Raw genomic sequence first — 22,100 nt, forward strand, 5'->3', positions numbered from 1 at the left:
TAAGATTAAGAGTGAGTAACACTCAAACAAAATAAACAATGTATTATTTACTTCTTCTTTTATTTTTTTGTTGTTGTCAAATATGTGCAATTATACTTTACGAAATCAATCCCCAGACTTTTCACTATACAACCAAAACAAATAAAAGCGACAATACCAACCCAAAAGTAACAAGTAATTTTTTTTCCCAAAACAGCAACTTTTTTTTGTTTTTACCAATTTCCACAGAATCAGTTTTCGGTTTCTCTCATAATTAATATTTTCTATTATTTTGAAATCTTTAATAGAACAAATAAAGAGAGTTGAGAACGATTTTTTTTTTCTTCTTCTAAATAATGAATTTATTTCGGAATATATTTTATACATATATATATATATATATATAATTCCATAATAACAATAATAACGGAGGGATTCTCCTGATTCTGAATATCTGAGTTTTTCGTTCTGTCTTCCTTCTTTGTCTAATGCATGCATCATGATTCAGGAGGCTCTGTTAAAAGGTCTTTTGAGTATTTAATTTATTTTTAATAACCATAGCATATATAAAATGTTATTTTGTCGTTTCTTACACTCTAACTAATTCGATCGGGTCTATAAACTAGTTAAGTATTAAAAAGTTGAACATTTCATCATATATATAAAAGCCTAATCTTCAAAACGTAACAGACCACTAACAAAAATAATGTCCTGAATCAACAAAACTCATTTTTCATAGCTATAATAAACTAATGAAATTCAATATGCTAATATGGAACCAGAAAGTGTGCTTAGCTCGCAATTAATCGCCGATGAGGAAAAATACAATAGGAAGATCGTTGTCTTATCAGTTATCAACTGCACACGACACAAGTAATCTTGTCTTGTTATGTGTATGTATCGATTTGCTGATGCTTAATAATTGGAACTCCTTTGATACTTAGCTTTCAATATATATTCTTTTCTTTTCCTTTTGGTTTTAATATGATTTATTGAAAAAAAATTATTTGCTTTTATAGGTTACATAATTACATTCTTATTTCTTTATTTTATATATAGATGATCTACTTGGCTATTTGTGCTGATTCGTATCTTTCAAAGGTTGCTTTCAAAGATTAGCTTTATGCTTTTTCATGTTACTGCACATATACGTACATGTTTACCATAGATTTTTGTCTCTCAGTTTACTGCACACATATATATATATATATATATATATATATATATATATATATATGTTTATGGACTAACCAATAGTGACAAACCTTATTGCATTACTATTATAAAATTTTGTGAATTTTTAGATGGTGCGTGTATATTAGACAAAACAAGAAGAAAAATATCTTTGGGTAAAAAATGGAGGCAACTTTATATCATATCATAAGGAGTGAACCATTTCGTCAGTTTTTTTTTATGGAGTTTTCTTGGGGGTCCATTTCACTTATTTTAACCTTGACTTTGACTATCGATACCTGAACCTCTATCAACTACATAAACTTACAAATCCAAAATCAAAATTTTTATCAGTGTTCAATTATCTATCAACTACATTTATATTTTCAAGTCTTATAAAATCAGTAAACTAAGGTGGTGATTGAAAAGTGTTAAAGTCCACGAGTAGGTTTATGTAAATGCTCAAGGATTTCAAAAAAAAAGATAGAGCTTTCCAGTATAACTAATCCATTAGCTAAGATTATGCTTTAACCTTTGATGATTCTGTATGACCCTTTCTTTAACTATAGAATTGGTGCCTTGTGCTGAATTTGCCAATCCATTATTTGAAAAAAAATCTGTAATATTTATAGATGACTTGGAATCCTAATTAGTCTCGTAGGAATTCTGATTTTAATTATTTTACATGTTTTCCAAATAATAAACGTGTAAATGTCAAAATGTTTGATACTATTTTAATGCTCATACAGTCATAATATCATGATATAGTGTTTGTGTTTTATCCCCTTAACCAGGCCCGGCCCGGAGCTAAAGCTCGTAAAGCTAGGCAGCAGAAGATATTATCAAGTTTAGGGTCATCGTATTTTGAAAACTAGTGTGGTATAGTGGTAGAAGCCTCTGTAACATTGTCAAAGGTGGGGAGTTCAAACCTAGCTAGTGTATTCTTTACATATATTTTTTGTTTTCTTTGTTTAATGTTGGGTAAAAAAAAAAATTTCCTTCAGGCAGCTATATAACTTGCGCTGGCCCTGCCCTTAACTTAACACATGTTAACCCAGTCAATGATTATTATTTTGCGAAAGTCTCATGTTTCCATCATATACGGATATACCAAAAATTCCAATTTAAATTAATCGTTCAATATCACACAAAAATTTGCAAATTCTACAAACCATAACCACACCCTAATTAATTTACGTTTACACCATATATGTCCGCAGACGACCATTAAGAAATAAAGAAAAAAGAATCCAAGTTTGACCGTTAGATTCAATTACAGATACATCAATTTACGAAAATGCTAGGATGATGATGAACGAATGACGTCCAAGTAAGACAAATCTGTGTCCCTCTTTCTCTTTGAGTATCTCTATATATCTAGTATCTACACCTCTAGCTACCTATACCTTAATATCTCCTTATATATATTCTTATCTCCTGTTGACTGCATGCTCTCACACTTTTTTTACCTCCAAAAGACAAAGTGTATAGAAGAAACGCCTCTACCGCTCGTATGGTCCCACAAAACCCTAATTTTCTATTTTTAATTCTTTATAGTAAACCCTAATTTTTTCTTCCTTTTTAATCGTCTCTCATGTGTTCTTGTTTTAGGAAAAATAATGGAATGGTCAACGACGAGCAACGTCCAAAACGAGAGAGATCCGTTCATGCCTCCGCCACGGTTGGAGTCTAACTGGCTCCACAGCTTCAACTATGATCTTTTTGCAGGTATACATTAATACATATGCACCCATATATATATATATACCACGCCAATTTGGATAAATGTGCTTCGTTTCTTTATTCATGGTCATCATACCTCTTTGTGTCGCCGTTGTTGCAATGTGTAATGTAGGTCTCTATTATAAGCATATACAGATGTCCCGGGGTTTAATTTCATGGTTAACAAATCCATGAACTTTAATTTGTTTTAGCTAGTGACAACGAACTCGTGAACTTGAAAGCCTTAAAATTAAAGAACGTATATATATATATATATATGTGTGTGTGTAAATGTCGGTTTAATTTCACGGTTGACAAACCCATGAACTTAGTTTTCGTCTCAACAAATCCATGAACTCTAAAAGCCTTATAAGACAAAAAGATGTGTAAGTGCCGGTTTGATTTCACGTTAGAGAAATTGATGAACACTGCTTTTTTTCGACAACAAATCCATACATATGGTAGATTTTAATGAGTCGGCTAAAGACAAACACAATAGCTTGATTAGGACGATATATTTGTTTTTTCTCTTCAGATATGGTTTTAGTTATTATATTTGTGGGTTACTGGCATATTCAGTGATTCTATTAGACACAATTAATTTAAAGTTATTATTTTTGTTTTATTAATCTGTGAAAAATATTTTTATACAACTAGATTTTGTGTTATCATATAAATCCCATATCGTTATTGTTTGATTCCAATTCGGTATACATCACATTTATTTAGAGATGTGGAATACATGTTCTTGTGTTTTTTTTTTCTGGACGTTACTTTTTCAAAAACGTCGAGATTCGTTTATGTTGTACGTTTTGTCGCTTCTTCGTTTGTTTTTTTTTTTTTTTTTTTTTTAAATCTTTTTTCTTCTTAATCGTTTTATATATCAGGGAATTCCTATACACATGCTGCTGTTACGCAGACCGGGCCGGTACCGGAATCAGAGAAGATGATCAATACGTACCACTGTGATTCGAGTAACAACAACGAGATGATAAAGAAAAATAAGAGGCTAACGAGTGAACAAATAGCTTCACTGGAAGTAAGTTTTCAAGAAGATATCAAATTAGATTCAGAGAGGAAACTAAAGCTGTCGAGGGAGCTTGGTCTGCAGCCACGTCAGACAGCGGTTTGGTTCCAGAACCGCCGTGCGCGGTGGAAGGTGAAGCATCTCGAGGAGTCATACGACTCGCTTAGGCAAGAGTACGATGCTGTTTGGAAAGAGAATCAGATGCTATACGATGAGGTCTAGGCACTATTCATATGGAGTCTTATTTAAAATAATATTTGCTTGTTTCAACCCCTCACAACAAATTGATATGTGATATGATGTAGGTGAAGAAGCTGAGAGCTATAATACTAAGAGACCAAGGTTTGATGATGAACATCAACCAAATCGCTGGAGGAGGTCAAACTAACGGTATTGGTGGATACAATAATAGTCCGATGATTGTTGCTTCTTCTCGCTGGACACCGATATCGCAGCCGCCTAACCCGTGGTAGTTGTTGCTGATCTTGGAGAGAGAGAGAGAGAGAAAGAGTCTCATATAGAGCTCTAGACTTTGATGTTTTTTAGATTTAAGTAATGTAGACTATGAGAAGCTTTTCCTCATTGTATGGTTATTTTTCTCATAAATATTGTAACGTTTTCGTGTAACCTCAAGAATGTTTTCGACGCAATCTAATGGTCTAGTTTGTTAAATTGCTTCCATGCCAAAACTAACTTGTAAATGAGCATAATAACAATAACTGTCAAACTTGGGGGCTTTCGGATCAAATGAGTTCCACTTAATACGTACGGGTCTTGGCTCAGATGAAATCGAAAATCAGACGCAAAACGTGAATCCCAAGAACATACGAATAATATAACAAATAATACCTTCATAGAGCAATTATAGCAGCAGAGGCAGGGACGTAGTCAAGGAGATAAATATATTATACTTAAGAACCACTCGCTACTATCTGCGGCTGCGCCTTCCGAGATTTCATATAAAACGTTGAAGCGGTCACTAATACGTTAATGATGAAACTATAGTTATAGTGATTTAGTATCAGATTTCATATCATTATAGTGATTTAGTAGTTTGAACTGCAACTAGGTTTTGGCCCAGCCCAATCTCGGTTTATAGCTGAACCTTTGAACACATGAAACCATAATGATTCTATTGGAAACAATAAAAAAATTTAATAGAGTATTATATATGAACACCAAAAAATCACCTAATTACCAGATTATTAATCACAGTATTTTAATGCATAACCTACACAACTTTTTAATTTTATTTTTTAAAACTATTTTTGCGAATATAATTATTATTCGTGTATTACAAATTAATGGGGAAAAAACACATGTAAAACATATTTGACACATGAAAAAAGCTCAATTATAATTTACAAGAAAAATCCCTCCGGACTTTTCAAATTATTTTCACAACTCACCACTCAAAACAAAAAAAAAAATCCGAAAAAAAAACCCAAAAACCCTTAACTTAGACCTCACGGATCCTCACATTCAATCTCCTTACCCAAATCGAATGAAGAATCATATGAAACACATCAAACCTCTTCGCCGGCGAATTCACCTCAAAATGTCGCCTTACTTTCAACACTCTCCTGTACATCCTTAGGTACTGTCTGGGCGATATAGCCGTTAAGATCGTCTTCAAATTAGGTATCTCTTCCACGGAAACGATCACTGAAAACGATTTCCAATTCAAAACATCGCTGAAAGGAGGAACGTAGCCTGAGTTTATCAGAACGGGGACGCAACCCGAGTAAAGTGCCTCCACGATCCTAGGGCTCGCAACCTCATAGCCGCTAGGACAAATACAGAACTTGCTGTTCCGCATCATGTCCGAATAAGATGTTCCTCGAGGGAGATACTTGTGGACTCTAATGTCATTATCTTTGTTCTCCCAATGCTCGAGCAAGACTGGCCTTACTGGTCCGTGTACACCACCTGCAAAGAAGGCTAGGATTGGACGGCTGGAAGGTGACGGACCACCGACTAGTCCGGTTAAGGATCCTGTTCGTAGATTAATCTCGGGTATTGACACATCTTTTCTTGGTTTGAATCTCTCTGACGTGTTGGCATTGCATAATGCTCGAATCGAATTATGTCCAAGATGGGGATGAGAGAAGCTTGCCTCAGGACCCTATATATACACCCAAAAAAAAATCAAGATTATAAGACAATTAACCATAGGAAATAAGCCTATAGTGGGGGGGGGGGGGGAATATATTGTTAACGTACCCAATCATGGCAAGAGAGTATGAAATGATCGGCTCCGATGCTACGGTTCCAATAAGGGTATTTATCACCCACAAGATTGATGTAATCTCTCACTGTATTTCGGATGGGGCCAAAATCACGAGAGTTGCGTTCATACACGAATCTTACCATCTTGACGACACTAAAGGGTAAATAAAAAGCATGAGCCTTGTCGGGATTATTAGTCCGGAAACGGGTATTGGTTTCCATCTCATAAATGAAACTTCCTTCCATAGAGTAGATGCTTTTACATGGACCGTCATGGAACAACGGTGGCTCGCCTTCGTTGTACACATATATCTTGAACTGTTTCTCCATCTCCAAGTAGCTCCTAATCATTTCAATACGAGAACCAAAAAAAAAAAAAAAACGTAAGCACATCATGGTTAGCAAATCTATGCCATTCTCTACATTGGACGACATGAAAACAATTTGTGCACATGTATATTACGTAATAGTATATAACAAACTTTGAAATTCACATACTCGGCCTCCTATAATTTTAAATAGTAAAGCGACAGCGGTAAAAAACCCTATTAGGAAATATAACAGGTTCGATTCGAAGGTCTTCTCTGCTTTATGACTATAAGTAGTAAATCCTCAAAATATGCAGTCATTGGTTACCTTATTTTACCAAACCATAGAAGATGGGCCAGTAGTGATATAATTAATGATCTTTTACAAATGCAGCCTCAGAAAATTATCAAGGAATGTGATTCCTTTCTCTGCTTACGCATACAAAATGTGAAACCACAAAAAAAATATCTTCCATTTACTTATTAAGTGAAAACAAAGTATATAAGGTATCTCTATCTACTACAAAATGTTTTCGATCTAGACGAATTAATAAACCAGTACGATTAATTTCAAACAAAATCAACAATTACTTACCAAAAAAAAAAGATCAACAATTAATAAAAAAAGCAACTAAATAAAATAAAAACTGTTGACAAAAAAAAAAAAAAACTCTCTTAAAATTTAAAATCAGTTCCAAACCTTTATTTATGATACATAATGCCAAACCGTTTGACTTAAATTTAATTAAAATAAATGCTCAGGGAGCCAATAAATTCATAGTTCCAACCGTTTGACTCTAATTTATTTCAAATAAATTATTAGAGAACCCAAATTACTGCAACTTCAATTTACTTTCTAAAAGAGAACACTAAGTATTTTTAACTTACCGATGAAAGACCTTAGCGTTCCAATACATAGGACCAAGAGGAACACAGTCCGGGTCGTCCACGGGATCGTCAATCGAAGCGGCTTTAATGGAGGCTCGAGCTTTTTGTAGCTCGAATTCGATCTTCTCCAAATTGCTTAGAACTCTTCTTTTCTTTGGTTCCGATGACGCCGTATAAGTGACGTTATTACTCGTTGTAGTAATGATCGGATTCAATCGAATGGTCCGATTATCATTTCCCTGTTTAATAATAATATTCTATATTAATATGTAAATTACTTTTAAGTTTTTAGTAACCAAAACATATTGACATGTATTGTTGATTAATTAGTTCAAATTTAGACCACCCGACCAAACAGATTAAAAAAAAAAAAAAAAAAAAAAAAAAACAATTTCGCTATAACTTTTGCTAACTCACAAAAAGAATCGAATTAAAAATTTTACAGTTGAGATCAATATAATTCCTTATTCTTCTTGGGAAAGTTTAAATATGTGTATATATCTTCTTATTATTAAATATATGTAGATTTACTATTATCATAAATGTAAAGAAATTTCGATGCAAGTAATATTATTGTATAAATAAGTTTAATAAAAGGCTAATGAATAAGATGAGAGAAACTATTCTAACAAGTACTAATATACATATGTACATATATTCATCTTAATATCGTAATCCTAAATTTTTTAAAAAATACGAATGTTATGATACCCTGTTGGTAAAAAATAAGATTAGAAGACGAAAAAAAATAAACAAAATACAGTAGCCGGAAAGAAAAGAAAAAAAGACATAACATGCAAAGATGAAGAATGAAGTAAGGAATAATTTTGGTATTTCTAATTAAGTAATTAATTTCTCGAACCTGAATAGATTCCACTTTAGTCGATAAAGATGATGCTGGTAACGACGGAGGTATCATCTCTGATGGCAAAGGACATGGCGCCCGCGCCGTCCATGGAGACAGAGACGGAGGTGAAGGGAGATCGTGAGGAGAGGTGGACAAAGAGGTTAAGAAAGATGTTGGATCTTTAGGACGACCAATATTTACAAAGACGAAGCCAGAAACAAGAACTAGAGGAACCATGAAGAGAAAGAGTTTAGTTGAATACGACATCGTTGAGGAACATGCAGACATGTTTCTAGATTACTTGCCATCAACATCTTCATCTCCCATCTCTCTCTCTCTCTCTCTCTCTCTATTAATTCTCTTTCTTTTAAGAAGAAGACGAAGAATCAAATTAAAAGAAGAGAGTTTGTTTATGTTTTTATTGTTATGTGAATTTTTTAATTTTGCTTTCGGTTTTGGGAGCAAAAGAAGAAGGAGAAGAGTATTAAAAACAAGGTGAATGGAAGAGTAACATTTGGTAATAAGTGGTTGCTCCCTCGTGCCAAGCGTCATCTCTTTCGTTTTTCACATGCAAACTTTCTCTCTATTTCCCTTTTCACCCCCAAACGTTTTATTTCTATTAATTTCCACCCTGCCTCCCCAACAAATCAAAACCCAAAACTCTCGTATATTAACAACAACTTGTAATCATATAAAACAAACATTACAGAAACTAAGGTCTTAGTTGATTCACCAGAGATCTCTCTACAAGTCTTCCAAAAACTAGATCCTGGTTGATTCACCACCGATCTCTACAAGAACACTTGCCATTCACAAAATGATGAAACCCTGACGAATCTCTCAAAACTATCTCTCTCTTTACCACAACTGAAACGTATTTGAAGAACTCGTGACAATCACCACAGAGCATCACGTTCTTCACAACCTGAACCGGCTTCCCCCGAGTATTGCTGGTGAGAATGCCGTAAGTCACAGCAAGTTTAGCGCTGTGGTGAAACAAGAAACTCTTCTTCATAAACTCATCAACCTCCTGAAGAACAAACTCTGTGTTTGGTTCGTATCCAGCTTTCAGACATTCCATTATCAGTATCTCCAATCCGCTGTATATGTCTTTCTCTTGCGGGTGGGAGGTGTCACGCGCGTGAAAGGAATGTACTTTGTTCTCATGGATTATCCAGCTTTTAGCAGGATGCTTCCGGTAACCTCTTTCCCGCATTTCCTCTCTTATCATTTCAGAGCGATGCCAGAGTCCGGAAGCCGAGTAGATGTTGGATTTGAGGATGTAGTCAGACGGGCTTTCAGATTTTGTCGATAGTATAAGCTTTGCTACTCGTTTCGCAACGCTTGTGTTTGAATGTACTCTGCAGCTATCAAGCAGAGCTCTCAAAACAGAGACCTCGGGCTGAAAAGGCATCGAGTTTATTGTGTCTTCCGCTTCTTCAAGAAGACCCCAGTGACCCAGAACACGGATGAATACAGTGTAATGTTCTGTCGTTGGTTCAATGTCATAGACAGTCTTCATGGAGAGAAACAGATCACGGCAGCTACTAAGCTTATTTGACTCTGTATACCGGAATGCAGAAAATAACAAGAGTCAGGGTGATCTTGTCAGGCTTGATCTCTCCATCATTCATCCTCGACCATAGAGCCAGTGCCTCGTCGCCATTTCTTTGAAGGATGTAGCAAGAAATCAAGCTGTTCCATGAAACAACGTCATGATCTTGCATCGTTTTAAAAACCTTTATGGCATCATCTAAGTCCCAACATTTTGAGTACATGCTAATCAAAGAATTTCCCAAGGCAACATCAGAAAAGTACCCACCTTTAAGAGCATAGCAATGGATCTGATAACCCAATTCCGAAAACCCTAATGTCCCGCAGACCGCAAGAATCAAAGTCAAAGAAACTTCATCTAACAACAACTTTTCTTCACAGAGAGTGCGATGGAATAGCGATACAGCCTTATCAGGTAAGCCATTCCGAGCGTAACCACCAAGTAGCGACGTTGTTGCCTTCGAGCTATCGAGATTAGAAGGCCATTGGTCAAACATCTCCTCAGCATCTGCCATCCTTTCACACCTTGTGCACATATCAAGCAATGCAGTCTGGATACAAGGGTTTAAAAGCAGACATCCAAACTTGATACAAAACCCGTGAATCTGTTCACTTACTTTCTTCTCTGAGACCAAACCACAAGCGTCCACAGCGCTTGTTAAACTGAAATCCGTCAACTCAACACCTCTCTGCAGCATTTCAGTGAATAATTTGAGTGCCTTCAAGCCATGACCGTGTCTACAGAACCCAGCCATGAGAGCGTTATAGGTAATAGTGTTTTTCTTAGTTATATCCTCGGATATCTCAACAGCGGAATCCAACATTCCAAATGCCATGTAAGCTGTGATCATCTCCGTGGAAGTAACGGCATCTTGCACCACCATCATCTCATACAAACTCTCTACCTTTCTAATATCCCCAAACTTAGAATAAAACCCAATCAGAGCGTTATTCACACTCAGTTCCTGCATCAACCCAATTCTAATAGCACGACCATGGAGTTCTCTGCCTCTCAATAAGTCATCACTAGAATCAGTGCAAGAGCTCAAAAGAGTTGAAAGCGTAAAACAATCAACTCCAAGTCCTTCGACTCTGTTCATCTCATAAAACAAATCGAAAGCTCTATCACTCATTCCTTCTTTCACCAAACCCGAAATCACAGTGTTCCACGAAGTCACATCTCTCTGAGGAATTTCATCAAACACCTTCAACACATCATCACACGAAGAGCCCTTTGCGTACAAACTCATCAACGAATTACAAACAAAGACAGAATTCAAAAACCCTGATTTAACTATCAATCCATGAATCTGAATCCCAAGCGAGAATCGCGAAACCCTCACGCAAGCAGTCAAAATCGCTACAAAAGTATACTCATTCGGCTGGACAATACCTGATTTCCTCATCCTGAAGAAGACCTTAAGAGCTTCAATTTCAAGGTTCAATCTTGAGAAACCAGAGATGAGAGCTGTGTAAGAAACCACCGTCGGTGAAGTCATAGACACGAATACGAGAAAAGCTTCTCGAGGGAAGCCAAGTTTGAGATATGTGGAGATAAGGGCATTGCCAAGACGGGTTTTTTCTACTCTGAGCTTAAGAAACGAAGCGTGTACAGCTCTTGTTACCTCGACGTCGTCGTATTGAGCAGACAAGCGAAGCAGATAGAAATACACATCAACAATTGATTCAATCTCTTCCGTTTCTTTCTTCTCAAACAATGAGGAAGAAGAAGAAGAACGGTCATTGATGTTAAGTGGTGAAAGAGACAGAGACGCAGAGAGAGAACAGAGGCGTTCTGGTTTCCGATAGAGCGAGAGAGAGGGATGAAGTTTGGGGCGAGGAATTGAAGGTGGGATATGAGGGACATTGAGGAGGCAGTGGTGATTAACGGTGGACATGAATGTGACTAGAGAGAGAGGCTGCTGGGCGCTAAATCGCCATGGATAAAACCTTTTCACTTTGTCCTCTTCTTCTTCTTCTTCTGCTTTGAGAAGAAAGAGACCAAATTTTGTAATTGAGAAATTTAATTTAAGTCCCTATACTATTGAAAAATATACGGAGTTTGCCCTATACTATCGATCTGATCAAATATCTCCATAACTGAATATCTGAAATGATCTATATTTTGTTAATTTAGAATAAATGTAAACTATAGTATGTTTTACATAATCATAAAACTGTATATTGGTGTGTTTACTAGTCTCTTACTTGAGGTTGTGTCTTAGAGATACATCAATTGATTTCGATGTAAATTAGGATGTTACATAAAAGATAAATAGTTTTCTCATCATATCAATTGGTTTTGACACATTTTAACCATATTAATCTTACAAGGACCATGTCAATATTATTCACTCCATGGTCCTAGAGAGAGTATTTTCCAAAGTCCTAAGAGAGAGCCTCCTTCTCCATCTCCATCTTCCTCTTCCTAGCAAGTAAAATACCTAGAGAATAAACAACGCGCGAAACTAATGTGAGAGGGTTTTAATCTTGTTAACAAGAAGAATCATGTAAGAGAAAGGGCAAAATCATGTACTTTCGGGCTCGCCAACAGAAAAGGTTCTCGGGTCACGGGGTCGGGACAAAAGAGGTTTAACAACCAGAGTCATATTACCCATGTTAGATCCATTTAGTTCCAGCGCCTTCTCTAGAGATCCTTCTCCTCGAAGGTGAATGTAAGCACAATGTAAAATTCGATAGAGACAGAGACTTTTGTTAGAATTCAGTAACTTTTGAGAGTTGCATTGGGAAAAAAACTAAAAAAAAAAATGTAGGAAGAAAGAAGCCACAAACTCAGAGAGAACATTAATTTTCCAGACATCTCCACATGAAGAGAAATGTATACAGAGAGCCATCTTGAGATCAATCTTAGGAAGGGAAGTGTCATATCCGGTAACGCAGACCCAAATTAATATCGATTAATTGAAGGAGAGAAATAACCAAATTAGTAATAACATGACAAAAGGCTCTAGCTAGAAAACATGTATGTTTCAGATATCAAAAATTTACATGTATTGTTTTATCCAAGTCGAGGGATTACTAAGATCATGGCCAGGAAAAGGATTAACATCATCATCTTGTGGAAAGGGAATTAATAAGAAGCCACAAATAAAAGAAAAGAGAGGTACCTCTTGAGGATAACCCTAGCATAGTCTCTGGGAACATAACAAAATAACAACTCTCCACAAGAAGAGAAATGTTTTTCCAACGCGAGCTCGACATAATACTCTGGCAGCCAAGTTCAACGGAAATCGTCGTGAAAGTGTAACTGCTAATTATTCAACAATTTGATTTTCATTGCATTGCAGGTGGAGATCATATATATACCAACACAAAGAACAACAACCAAAATAAAAATAAAAAATTCTCAGAAAAGAGTAAATACTAATAATAAATAAATTTTACCCGGGTTTTGGAGCGTCTGCAACACTATCGTTCAAATCCAGGACTTTCAGACCCTAAAAAGAAACAGAAGATCTAATCAGAAAAATTCTACTGATAAATAGAAAAGCAGAGGTTAGTCAAAAAGAGCGAAGAAGAAGAAGAAGATTACTTAATTAATAAATAGAGAAGCATAGGTTAAACAAAAAGAGCGAAGAAGATGAAGAAGAAGAAGATTACTACTTTGATGGCGGATTCTTCCATTGTGATATGTTGACAAGAGCGGGTTCCCAACGATCTAGGGCTTTAGGTTTCAAGATTTTGTTGTTTGTTAATTCTTCTTATTCTAGTCACGAACAAACGGTTACGGTTGGGCCTTTAATTTAGTTCAGGCCTGCAGTAAGCCCACGACTGAGAGGGTTTTAAACATAAAAAAAAAAAAAAAAAAAAAAAAAAAAAAAAAAAAAAAACGTTTTGTTCAATCTATATGATTAGATATGAACCACTTTTTATAAGTTTTTTTTTTTTTTTTTACAAAATTCTCTAAAATTATGATATTATTAAAAATAAAAATACATTACAAAATATAAATAAAATATATATTATTGTTTATTTGATGCTAATTATGCTAGTATTTGATGTTAATTATGTATTTTTAGTTTATCATTTGTGATGTCATTGTATTTTCTAATTTAACATATGTTATTGTTATATTTTAAAATTTCAAAATTGTATTTTCTAATTTATCATATGTTATTGTTATATTTAAAATTTAAAATACTTTAATAACTACGGTTTTTAATTAATTTATATGTTATAATGATTTCACTGATTATACCTTATGTCAAATTCTTGCCTCAAGAGATTATCCTAATGAGCTTGAATTCAGAGACGTGTATCGGCCAGATGAATCTGAAAAGTTATGGTCATGAAATTCTTGTAACATATATATTAAAATATATATGTTAAAATGTATGGTCATAAAATATTTAATTAATATATATGTTAAAATAATTTACTAAGGTCATTTTCTATTGCTTACTGGTTTTGTGGTTGATTGCGATGTAGTTGCTTTTTGGGAGGCCCAAGATTCATGGAGACCAAGGCCATATATGAATAGCCAGAGGTGAAAACCTCATTACTGACTTTAGAGTAAGGTATAATTATTTCTAGTAATCTCTTTTGTTAACCATTTCTTTTAAAAATTGTCAGCTGTGATAAATGTGATTTGTGTTGAAATTTTCATTACTTGATTTCAGCTTTCAGAGTCTTGCGTCAAGAGATTATCCTTCTCTAACACCGTTCCAATTTCAAAATTTATGTGAAAGAACTATAATATAGGGACTAAAATTAAATTTCTCCAATACACCACCATCAATTAATGCTTTTCTATGCATTATATCCATTATTTCTTGTACAGAATGTGTTTCACCATCAGCTAATAAATCTGATGTTGTTTGTGTGAAAAATATTTAGAACCGATGTCCAGACTTGAATTCAATAAACGCAGCAATCAAACTAGGTTCTCAAAAACAAAAACCCCAAATTATTATGTAATGAGAAGAGGCACTAGTTGCCATGCTTTTTCTTTTTTAGTTAAATGTAAAATAATTTATAGTAAATTAGAAGTTTTTTTTCATATCCAGGTTTACATAATCGTAAATGGATACTTTTTTTGTTTCTCTTAGTTGAGGTGTTATAGATGACATTAATTAATTTCGATGTAATGAAAGATGTTACATAAGATAAATAGTTTTTCCATCATGTCAATGTTTTAAAATAAACTTAGGTTTAAGAGATAAGGGGGATTCCTTGGAGAAGAAGATTGTTTGCGATAACACGGTTTGCTGCCTCGGATGGATGAAAACCATCCCAAAACACGTAATTGGTAGCATTCGAACATGTACCGACCGATCTTGCATTGCATAGGAACGAAGTTTCCATTGTTCCGGTTCCACAACATGCCCTTCTTGATTCAAAAAACCCTAACATTCAAATATATTAATTAAAATTGTGAGTATTTTTAAATGAGAAAGAAAAATAGTGTCGGTGTTTAGTCTCTAAAATAAAGTTGCGGTTTTGTTTAAAAGATCGTACCATTCTCGACAGGGTTCAGGACCATGCTTAAGAGAGGATTATAGATGTCAAGGACGACCAATTTCAGACCGGGAAGCACGTTTGTTAAGGACATAGACGTGTTGTTGAGTTTGGTATTAAAGGAAACCGCGTCCCGGTTTAGTCTTTCAACGCATGTATTGTTTCCGGCTCCACCAAACATCGTTATCGCCGCCGGTAAACAACCTAACGGCGGTAGCGTCGTCACTCCTATCCTTCTAGCTCCTAAACCATACAAATTCTGCCCAAAGAAAAAGAAAAAAAAACACAATTAAACCGGCAGATTATAAAATAACGGTACGGTGTGTTGGTTTAAGTTACTTGGATAAAGGTGGTATAGGATTTCATGAGACGATCTGAGTATCGATCAGGCGTGAAAATCCGGTTAAGGATCGGATTGATGTAATAGCTTTGAAGAAAATCGCTTGATCCCGTGCTTAGAAGATGAATCGCGCGTGAGAATATCTCGTTTGCTCTTTCTCTTCCCACGATGTTCATCACTTTGGTTTGGTACTCCTTGTAGTTTTTCAGCTGTTGGTTCAATGTGATTGCATTCTAACAATATGATAAACCACAAAATGTTAAAAAGCATTCCGGTTAACTAACTTCATAGCCTTATTAAACCGGGTTAAGGATATTAATTACGTATAACAGAGCAGTTGCATCAAGAAAACCGGAAGCACCAGAGGCGAAATTGGCTCCGGTTAACAAATTTGTCCCATTTGCATCTTGGCTAAGGTACGGCACGGTATACGAAGTGAATCCTAGATTCTCAGCTACTCAAACAACAAACAAAATTGTCTAAGGAATAAGAGATGATAGATGGTTATATACACGTGAATGGTGAGTTATGCTGGTTCGAACCGGTAAAGTCGGTGGCGATTTTGCCATTAGTGAAACGGCCAGTAGCATTGTGGTCGAAGAAGTCACGTCCATAGGGAGGGAAATTGGCCTTGACAAGGGTAGTGAGACGGTTGTTGTTACCGGCATCGACAACTGAATCTCCCATTATGATCAAAGCCGGTACAAGAGGCTGACCAGTCCCAACGCCGGCAGCAATAACCAAAAAGCTCATCAACAATATTGTAAACATCTTCATTTTTCTATGTGAATCGTAGTAAGAGATAGAGAGATAAAGAGATTGAGGGTTGAGTTGAGTGAAGAAGTAGTGAATATGGTTAGGGGTTTTAAATGAAGAGTAGTGAAGTTGCTTGATAAAGAAGGAACTTTTTTAATTTGCTTGAAGCTGCATGCACCAATCTGAATCCTCAGTTGCATTTTCATTTACTTCCACTCAAAAACCATTTAAGCTTTTTTTTTTTTTTTTTTTTTCTCATATGTGTAGTTTCCGAGGACTAGTTAATCATTAAATACAGTTTGTCTCTGACAATATTTTCAATTTTTTTGTGTGTGTTATAATATACAATATTTTTTTTTCTTTTTCAAATTGTCTAATTGATGACTTCAAGCCTAGCTGAGAAGGATATGTTTTAGCGTGGAAAATGGTGCAAGTATGGAAAAATTAAAAAAGATTAGAAATATAGATATGAAATTTCATAAGTGTGAAAATCCTTAAAAAAACAATATTAAAAAAAAAAGGACCAGCACATCCTTAATTCAAGGCTCTAATTAGCATACTATATGATGAATGAAGTCGGCGTTAGTAACGCCGTATTCGACGCAAAAGAAGGTAAACCTTAACACGCAATGCATCCAGAAGAAGACATACGTGACCTCTCACATTTTTCATGCAATCAATCACAATCAAGGAACAAAAGTTATTATAAATTATATTTCTTTTGTTAAATGTTTTCTCTTTCGCTGAGTTTAGTCAAAAAGATCTACGAAGAGGTCACATGTTTTAGCATTTGAATGAAACTTAACTTTTACTGCCTAACAAACCTTTTTTGTTTTCTTCCTCGAGTCCCTAGTCTCTACACTAGTCACAGGAATCTTGATTGTTGAAAAATATGCGATTACCTTGACTGATTGTGTTACTCCGTTTCTTTCTGTATAGGATCCAATTGGGTCGATCTGGGCTCCAATTGGGCTTTGATTTGGAAGGAACAGAGATCGGGTGTATAGTTGGAACGGACCGGTACGGTGGATTAAAAAAGATCCGATCCGGTATGAATTGACTCGATTGAACCATTCGGTTAAGGAAATTTAATTGTATGAAGCCGTTTATTTTAGTAAACCAGGTTCTTCTCTCCGTCTATCTCTCCAAGTCGCCGCCGATTCTCTAACCGGTGCTACATCTCGCTCCACCGTCGGTAAGATTCTCGTCAATCTCGATCCAAAGAATTGCTATTCATACTCTTTTTTCTTTATGGAGTAAAGTTATGATCTCAATTCATAGAGAAGGGACAAACTTTAGGTTCTGGTGAATTTGGCGTTAACTTTTTGTTAGTTTGGATTGGGTTAGATGCCTCGGAAGATTGTCAAAGTATCAACCTTTAGCCTTTTGCGTCAACGGTTAGACGTAAATTGCCTCATCCGGATATGTCTTTTGGTTAGTTAGTTCTTAATTAGTAATAACCTTAAAGATTGAGACTTTCTCTATACAGAAGAACATTGTAGCTAGTGACTTGATGAGTATGTTCGCATTCTTGAATTTTGCAGATGCAAAGTTCCCTAATTTATCTAATAAAGGGAAGGAGAAACAATTGTTGGAGTCCTCTGATGATGAAGACCCTCAGCTAAGCGATTTAGTGAAAGTTACTCTGCTGTTGAGTAGAGTAATTTTGATCTTTGAAGGGAGAGGTCCAAGCAGACTTTGAGTTCTTCGACCCTAAAGCTACAGACTTTCATGGAGTCAAGATTCTCCTGCAGAACTATCTCGATGACAAGGAGTGGGATTTGATATTGAATCAAACAAAGGTGGGAACTGTAGTCAAAGTAGCAGATGATGAGGATGAGGCATTATTTGCTCTTACCACACTGCTCTTAACTTGGCAAGTCATGTAAAAACTCATCTTTGTTACGTGACTTTACTTTTTTTATCTATGCTTAAATGATCGAATTGAATTTTCGAAGGTGTTTGTTCGTATTTGGTTTTATAACTTTGCGGTATGCATTCTATTAACCACCACTGTATATGTATAACTTTTTTGCGTTCAGGACAGTAAGTGCTCTAGAGAGCTAAAAGAGTTTCTTCTCAAAGTTTGTCCTGAGAAGGCTATAGTGAGTGATCTAGAACTACTCTTGGAGAAAAAGGAGAAAGATGTTGGTTTACTGGTATCTCAAAGAGTGATGAATCTTCCACCACAACTCCTTCCTCCATTACTATATGTTGGATTGTTCGACGAAGTCTCATGGGCCACTGAAGACGAGGTATGGTCTTTTGAAGATAAACTCAGGTATGTTCTTTACTTATGACTTATGAGAAATGTTAATTTAACAGTTTGAAGTTTCGGTTCATAGCCTACAGAAGAGCTTCGAGGGTCATTCCGCTTCAAGTCATATATTCTATATTCACTAAGATTTACAAGGTGTTTTTTGTGTTCCCATAAGATTTTTTTCCGGTTTTTGAATCCTCTTTCTTGTTTTAATAATGTGATGTGGATTCTTGGTTCTATAGTTGAAGCATCTCAAACAGAGAAAACCTTGTTGTAGTGAAGACGAACAGGAGGAAACAATATTCCTTAAGCCTGAAGATCAAATTATTCTCGAGGTACTTACCTTCACATTACCTCCTACTCAACTTCCCTTGTGAAAAGAAATCAAAAGTTATACTCTAAACATTTGCTTTGAAATGTATTCAGCTTAGCTCTTGGTCCTTCACATTCCCTATGCACTCGCAGCTTGTTACATCTCAAGAGGTAAGTTCATCTCTTGAATGCCAACATACTTTTGCTGGAATCACAACATAAGTTTGAATACAGTTTTGTTTCTGGTTTGTAATTTTTGGTTATAATGCCAATTCCTGCAGTTGAAGAATCATCAGTTGATGGGTCTAGTGATGGTCGTGGATGCACAAAAGATCCCTGAATTCAGACAGAAGTTGAAGTCTCTCATTGACGAACTGTAATGAACATCTTCTTCTTCTTATAGATTCCGGCTCACGGGTCAGTTGTTTATCGAACTCCGCCAGTTTTGATGAGATTATTAAGGTGCTAAGGTTGTGTTGTTCTCCGCATATTACTGGAACTGAGACAATGTCTATTAGAAAAGCCTCTCGAGGGAAGCCAAGTTTGAGATATGTGGAGATAAGGGCATTGCCAAGACGGGTTTTTTCTACTCTGAGCTTAAGAAACGAAGCGTGTACAGCTCTTGTTACCTCGACGTCGTCGTATTGAGCAGACAAGCGAAGCAGATAGAAATACACATCAACAATTGATTCAATCTCTTCCGTTTCTTTCTTCTCAAACAATGAGGAAGAAGAAGAAGAACGGTCATTGATGTTAAGTGGTGAAAGAGACAGAGACGCAGAGAGAGAACAGAGGCGTTCTGGTTTCCGATAGAGCGAGAGAGAGGGATGAAGTTTGGGGCGAGGAATTGAAGGTGGGATATGAGGGACATTGAGGAGGCAGTGGTGATTAACGGTGGACATGAATGTGACTAGAGAGAGAGGCTGCTGGGCGCTAAATCGCCATGGCTCTTCTTCTTCTTCTTCTTCTACATTTGAGAAGAAAGAGACCAACTTTTGTAATTGAGAAATTTAATTTAATGTCCCTATACTATTGGAAAAAATATGGAGTTTGCCCTATACTATCGATCTGATCAAATATCTCCATAACTAAGATGATCTATATTTTGTTAATTTTAGAATAAACGTAAACTAGGTACCAACCCACACTATGTGCGGGATGAATTGATTCGTTTGTATAAAACAAATTAAATATGTAAGTAAAATTTTTTTCGGTAATTCAAATTTGCGTTTATTTTCTGTAAAATATGTTTCACCCGTCAAATAATTGAACTTGAAAAAGAATTTTAAGGTGGTGTAAAATGTTTTGATGTCTTTTTGTGTTTTTAAAAATCAAATTCACATATTTTCTATTTCACATTGTTATCTATATCACTATACCATTAAATAGATAAAACAATATTTTCAAACTAATTGATTTAATTTAAACTAATCCTAAGTTTAAAAATGCAATGAGAAAATAATAAAAGTGGTAAATAAATGAATAACTTTTTCTTGTTTGTGAGATGTATTTACTTTCAATAATAAGTAAATAGGTTATGAAATGATAATTAAATATATTTTGTATTTAATAGTTGATTAAATCATTCATTTTTAAAAACTAATTGGAAAAAAATATTGACTCATAATATTTTATTTGCATATTTATGTTAATAATAATGAGAAGTAAATGAAAGATATATGAGCAGGCTAATCATAAAATGATATCTATTTTGGTGTGTTTACTAAATTACTAGTCTATAATAGCTAGATTGGCAAAGCGTTTTTGCAAGCGTTATGTGTCGAACGCCCATGCTCAACGCCAATCAAAAATAATTTTATCCCTTTCACACGTGTTAAAGAAAATGATAACCGCTATAAAAAGTAAAGCGTTATGACGCTGGATTTGAGTGAGTTTGGGGTATTATTTTTAAATAATTATCATTTAAAATATATTAATTTTGAAACAAAAATATTCTGGTAAAAAAATATTTGACTTGAGTCCAAATAATCAACAATATACTCGAATATGCTTTCAATATTCCTTTATGGAGCATATATGGAGAGCTCGTAGATGATTTAATTTTTTTTTCTTTTGTTATTTGTTTCTGAACAAGATGTTTTTTATAATTTTGTTTTTTAATAAAATTAGTCATAAATAAATTTGTTTCAAGCATTTTTATTTATTAAAAAAATTAGGTCTTCCTCCCCGCCCCCGCTCACAGCTCTCTGCTCCCTGCCCTTGCTTCAGCTGCTTACCGTTGTTGCTACCCGCTCGGCTTTGCCAATCTAGACTTTAGAGATACATTAATTGATTTCGATGTAAATTAGGATGTTACATAAAAGATAATTAGTTTTCTCGTCATATCAATTGATTTTGACACATTTTAACCATAGTAATCTTACAAGGACCATGTTAATATTATTCACTCCATGGTCGAGTCAACCAACTAAACTGATCTGTTGTTGGTTAAGAAACCAACCTACTAGGTTATGTTAGAGAGAGCATTTTCCAAAGTCCTAAGAGAGAGCCTTCTCCTTCTCCTTCTTCATCTTTATCTCCTTTTTCTTCTCCTTCTCCATCTGCATCTGCATCTCTAGTAAAACACCTAGAGAATAAACAACGAAACTAATGAGAGCCGAGGGTTTTAATTTTGTTAACAAGAAGAATCTAAGAAGCAAGAGCAAGATCATGTACTTTGGGGCTCGCCAACAGAAAAGGTTCTCGGGTCACGGGGTCGGGACAAAAGAGGTTTAACAACAAGAGTCATATTACCCATGTTAGATCCATTTAGTTCCAGCGCCTTCTCTAGAGATCCTTCTCTTCGAAGGTGAATGTAAGCTGAACTGTAAAATTCGACAGAGACAGAGACTTCCTTTTGTTAGAATTCAATAACTTTTGAGATTTGCATCGGGAAAAAACTAAAAAAATGTAGGAAGAACGAAGCGACAGACTTAGAGACAGAGAGAGAAATATAACCAAATTAGTAACACGACAAGACTCTAGCGAGTACATCCTAAAAAAAAAATTGATTGCAATTATTTATCAAAAAATTACGTGTAATGTTTTATCCAAGTCGAGGGATTAACATCGAGCAGCAATGAAGGCAAGGTTGCAGGCTTAACGATTGCAGTCGATCGTCCCAAGTCAGTTCCATTAAGTTTCAACGCCTTTTCTTCGGGAGCTCCTCCAGTGAACCTCACGAAAGCAACACTGATGCAATTTGAGATTATAATTAAAAACAAAAA

General features: G+C 35.3%; 4 protein-coding genes, 1 long non-coding RNA gene and 1 pseudogene across 6 annotated transcripts; 3 read left to right on the plus strand and 3 right to left on the minus strand.

Annotated features, from left to right (window-relative positions):
• Positions 1–2,771: 2,771 nt before the first annotated feature.
• Positions 2,772–4,447, plus strand: LOC104737822 (putative homeobox-leucine zipper protein ATHB-51). The gene is made up of 3 exons (XM_010458084.2): positions 2,772–2,880; positions 3,762–4,117; positions 4,207–4,447. The coding sequence occupies exons 1-3, from the start codon at positions 2,772–2,774 to the stop codon at positions 4,372–4,374; spliced, it is 633 nt and encodes a 210-aa protein (XP_010456386.1). The 3' UTR covers positions 4,375–4,447.
• Positions 4,448–5,141: 694 nt separating this feature from the next.
• LOC104737823 (putative glycosyltransferase At5g03795) lies at positions 5,142–8,709 on the minus strand. Its single transcript, XM_087481807.1, has 4 exons — positions 8,189–8,709; positions 7,327–7,565; positions 6,125–6,473; positions 5,142–6,026 (listed from the first exon to the last, which is right to left on the minus strand). The coding sequence occupies exons 1-4, from the start codon at positions 8,459–8,461 to the stop codon at positions 5,361–5,363; spliced, it is 1,527 nt and encodes a 508-aa protein (XP_087337933.1). The 5' UTR covers positions 8,462–8,709; the 3' UTR covers positions 5,142–5,360.
• Positions 8,710–8,765: 56 nt separating this feature from the next.
• On the minus strand, positions 8,766–11,711 carry LOC104734405 (pentatricopeptide repeat-containing protein At5g03800). The gene is given in 2 exon segments (XM_010453976.3): positions 8,766–9,755; positions 9,757–11,711. Coding segments are annotated over 2 exon segments (2,673 nt in total). The 5' UTR covers positions 11,626–11,711; the 3' UTR covers positions 8,766–8,951.
• Positions 11,712–14,592: 2,881 nt separating this feature from the next.
• LOC104734404 (GDSL esterase/lipase At5g03820) lies at positions 14,593–16,611 on the minus strand. The gene is made up of 5 exons (XM_010453975.3): positions 16,088–16,611; positions 15,869–15,999; positions 15,545–15,778; positions 15,206–15,464; positions 14,593–15,093 (listed from the first exon to the last, which is right to left on the minus strand). The coding sequence occupies exons 1-5, from the start codon at positions 16,320–16,322 to the stop codon at positions 14,900–14,902; spliced, it is 1,053 nt and encodes a 350-aa protein (XP_010452277.1). The 5' UTR covers positions 16,323–16,611; the 3' UTR covers positions 14,593–14,899.
• An 802-nt stretch (positions 16,612–17,413) lies between these two features.
• On the plus strand, positions 17,414–17,984 carry LOC147929103 (uncharacterized). Its single transcript, XR_015578286.1, has 3 exons — positions 17,414–17,496; positions 17,649–17,735; positions 17,846–17,984. It is a non-coding gene; the product is annotated as an uncharacterized LOC147929103 (long non-coding RNA).
• A 252-nt stretch (positions 17,985–18,236) lies between these two features.
• On the plus strand, positions 18,237–19,931 carry LOC104734403 (protein BCCIP homolog; annotated as a pseudogene). The gene is made up of 6 exons (XR_015578559.1): positions 18,237–18,269; positions 18,344–18,556; positions 18,647–18,714; positions 18,804–18,896; positions 18,988–19,044; positions 19,155–19,931. The product of XR_015578559.1 is annotated as a protein BCCIP homolog (transcript).
• Positions 19,932–22,100: the final 2,169 nt, after the last annotated feature.

The sequence above is a fragment of the Camelina sativa genome, chromosome 13 (assembly GCF_030686135.1).
Source record: "Camelina sativa cultivar CO46 ecotype springtype chromosome 13, ASM3068613v1".
NCBI classification, from domain to species: Eukaryota; Viridiplantae; Streptophyta; class Magnoliopsida; order Brassicales; family Brassicaceae; genus Camelina; species Camelina sativa.

Bases quoted from the DNA above. Each gene is read 5' to 3' on its own strand.
- LOC104734404 (XM_010453975.3), bottom strand. From the start codon at position 16,322: ATGAAGATGTTTACAATATTGTTGATGAGCTTTTTGGTTATTGCTGCC. The intron at 16,000-16,087 runs GTTCGAACCAGC...TTGTTTGAGTAG, and splicing joins AATCGCCACCGACTTTACCG to CTGAGAATCTAGGATTCACT. The intron at 15,779-15,868 runs GTAATTAATATC...TCATATTGTTAG, and splicing joins ATGCAACTGCTCTGTTATAC to AATGCAATCACATTGAACCA.
- LOC104737822 (XM_010458084.2), top strand. From the start codon at position 2,772: ATGGAATGGTCAACGACGAGCAACGTCCAAAACGAGAGAGATCCGTTC. The intron at 2,881-3,761 runs GTATACATTAAT...TTTATATATCAG, and splicing joins CAACTATGATCTTTTTGCAG to GGAATTCCTATACACATGCT. The intron at 4,118-4,206 runs GTCTAGGCACTA...GATATGATGTAG, and splicing joins ATCAGATGCTATACGATGAG to GTGAAGAAGCTGAGAGCTAT.
- LOC104737823 (XM_087481807.1), bottom strand. From the start codon at position 8,461: ATGTCTGCATGTTCCTCAACGATGTCGTATTCAACTAAACTCTTTCTC. The intron at 7,566-8,188 runs GTTCGAGAAATT...ATTATTAAACAG, and splicing joins CTAAAGTGGAATCTATTCAG to GGAAATGATAATCGGACCAT. The intron at 6,474-7,326 runs GTAAGTTAAAAA...TGAAATGATTAG, and splicing joins AACGCTAAGGTCTTTCATCG to GAGCTACTTGGAGATGGAGA.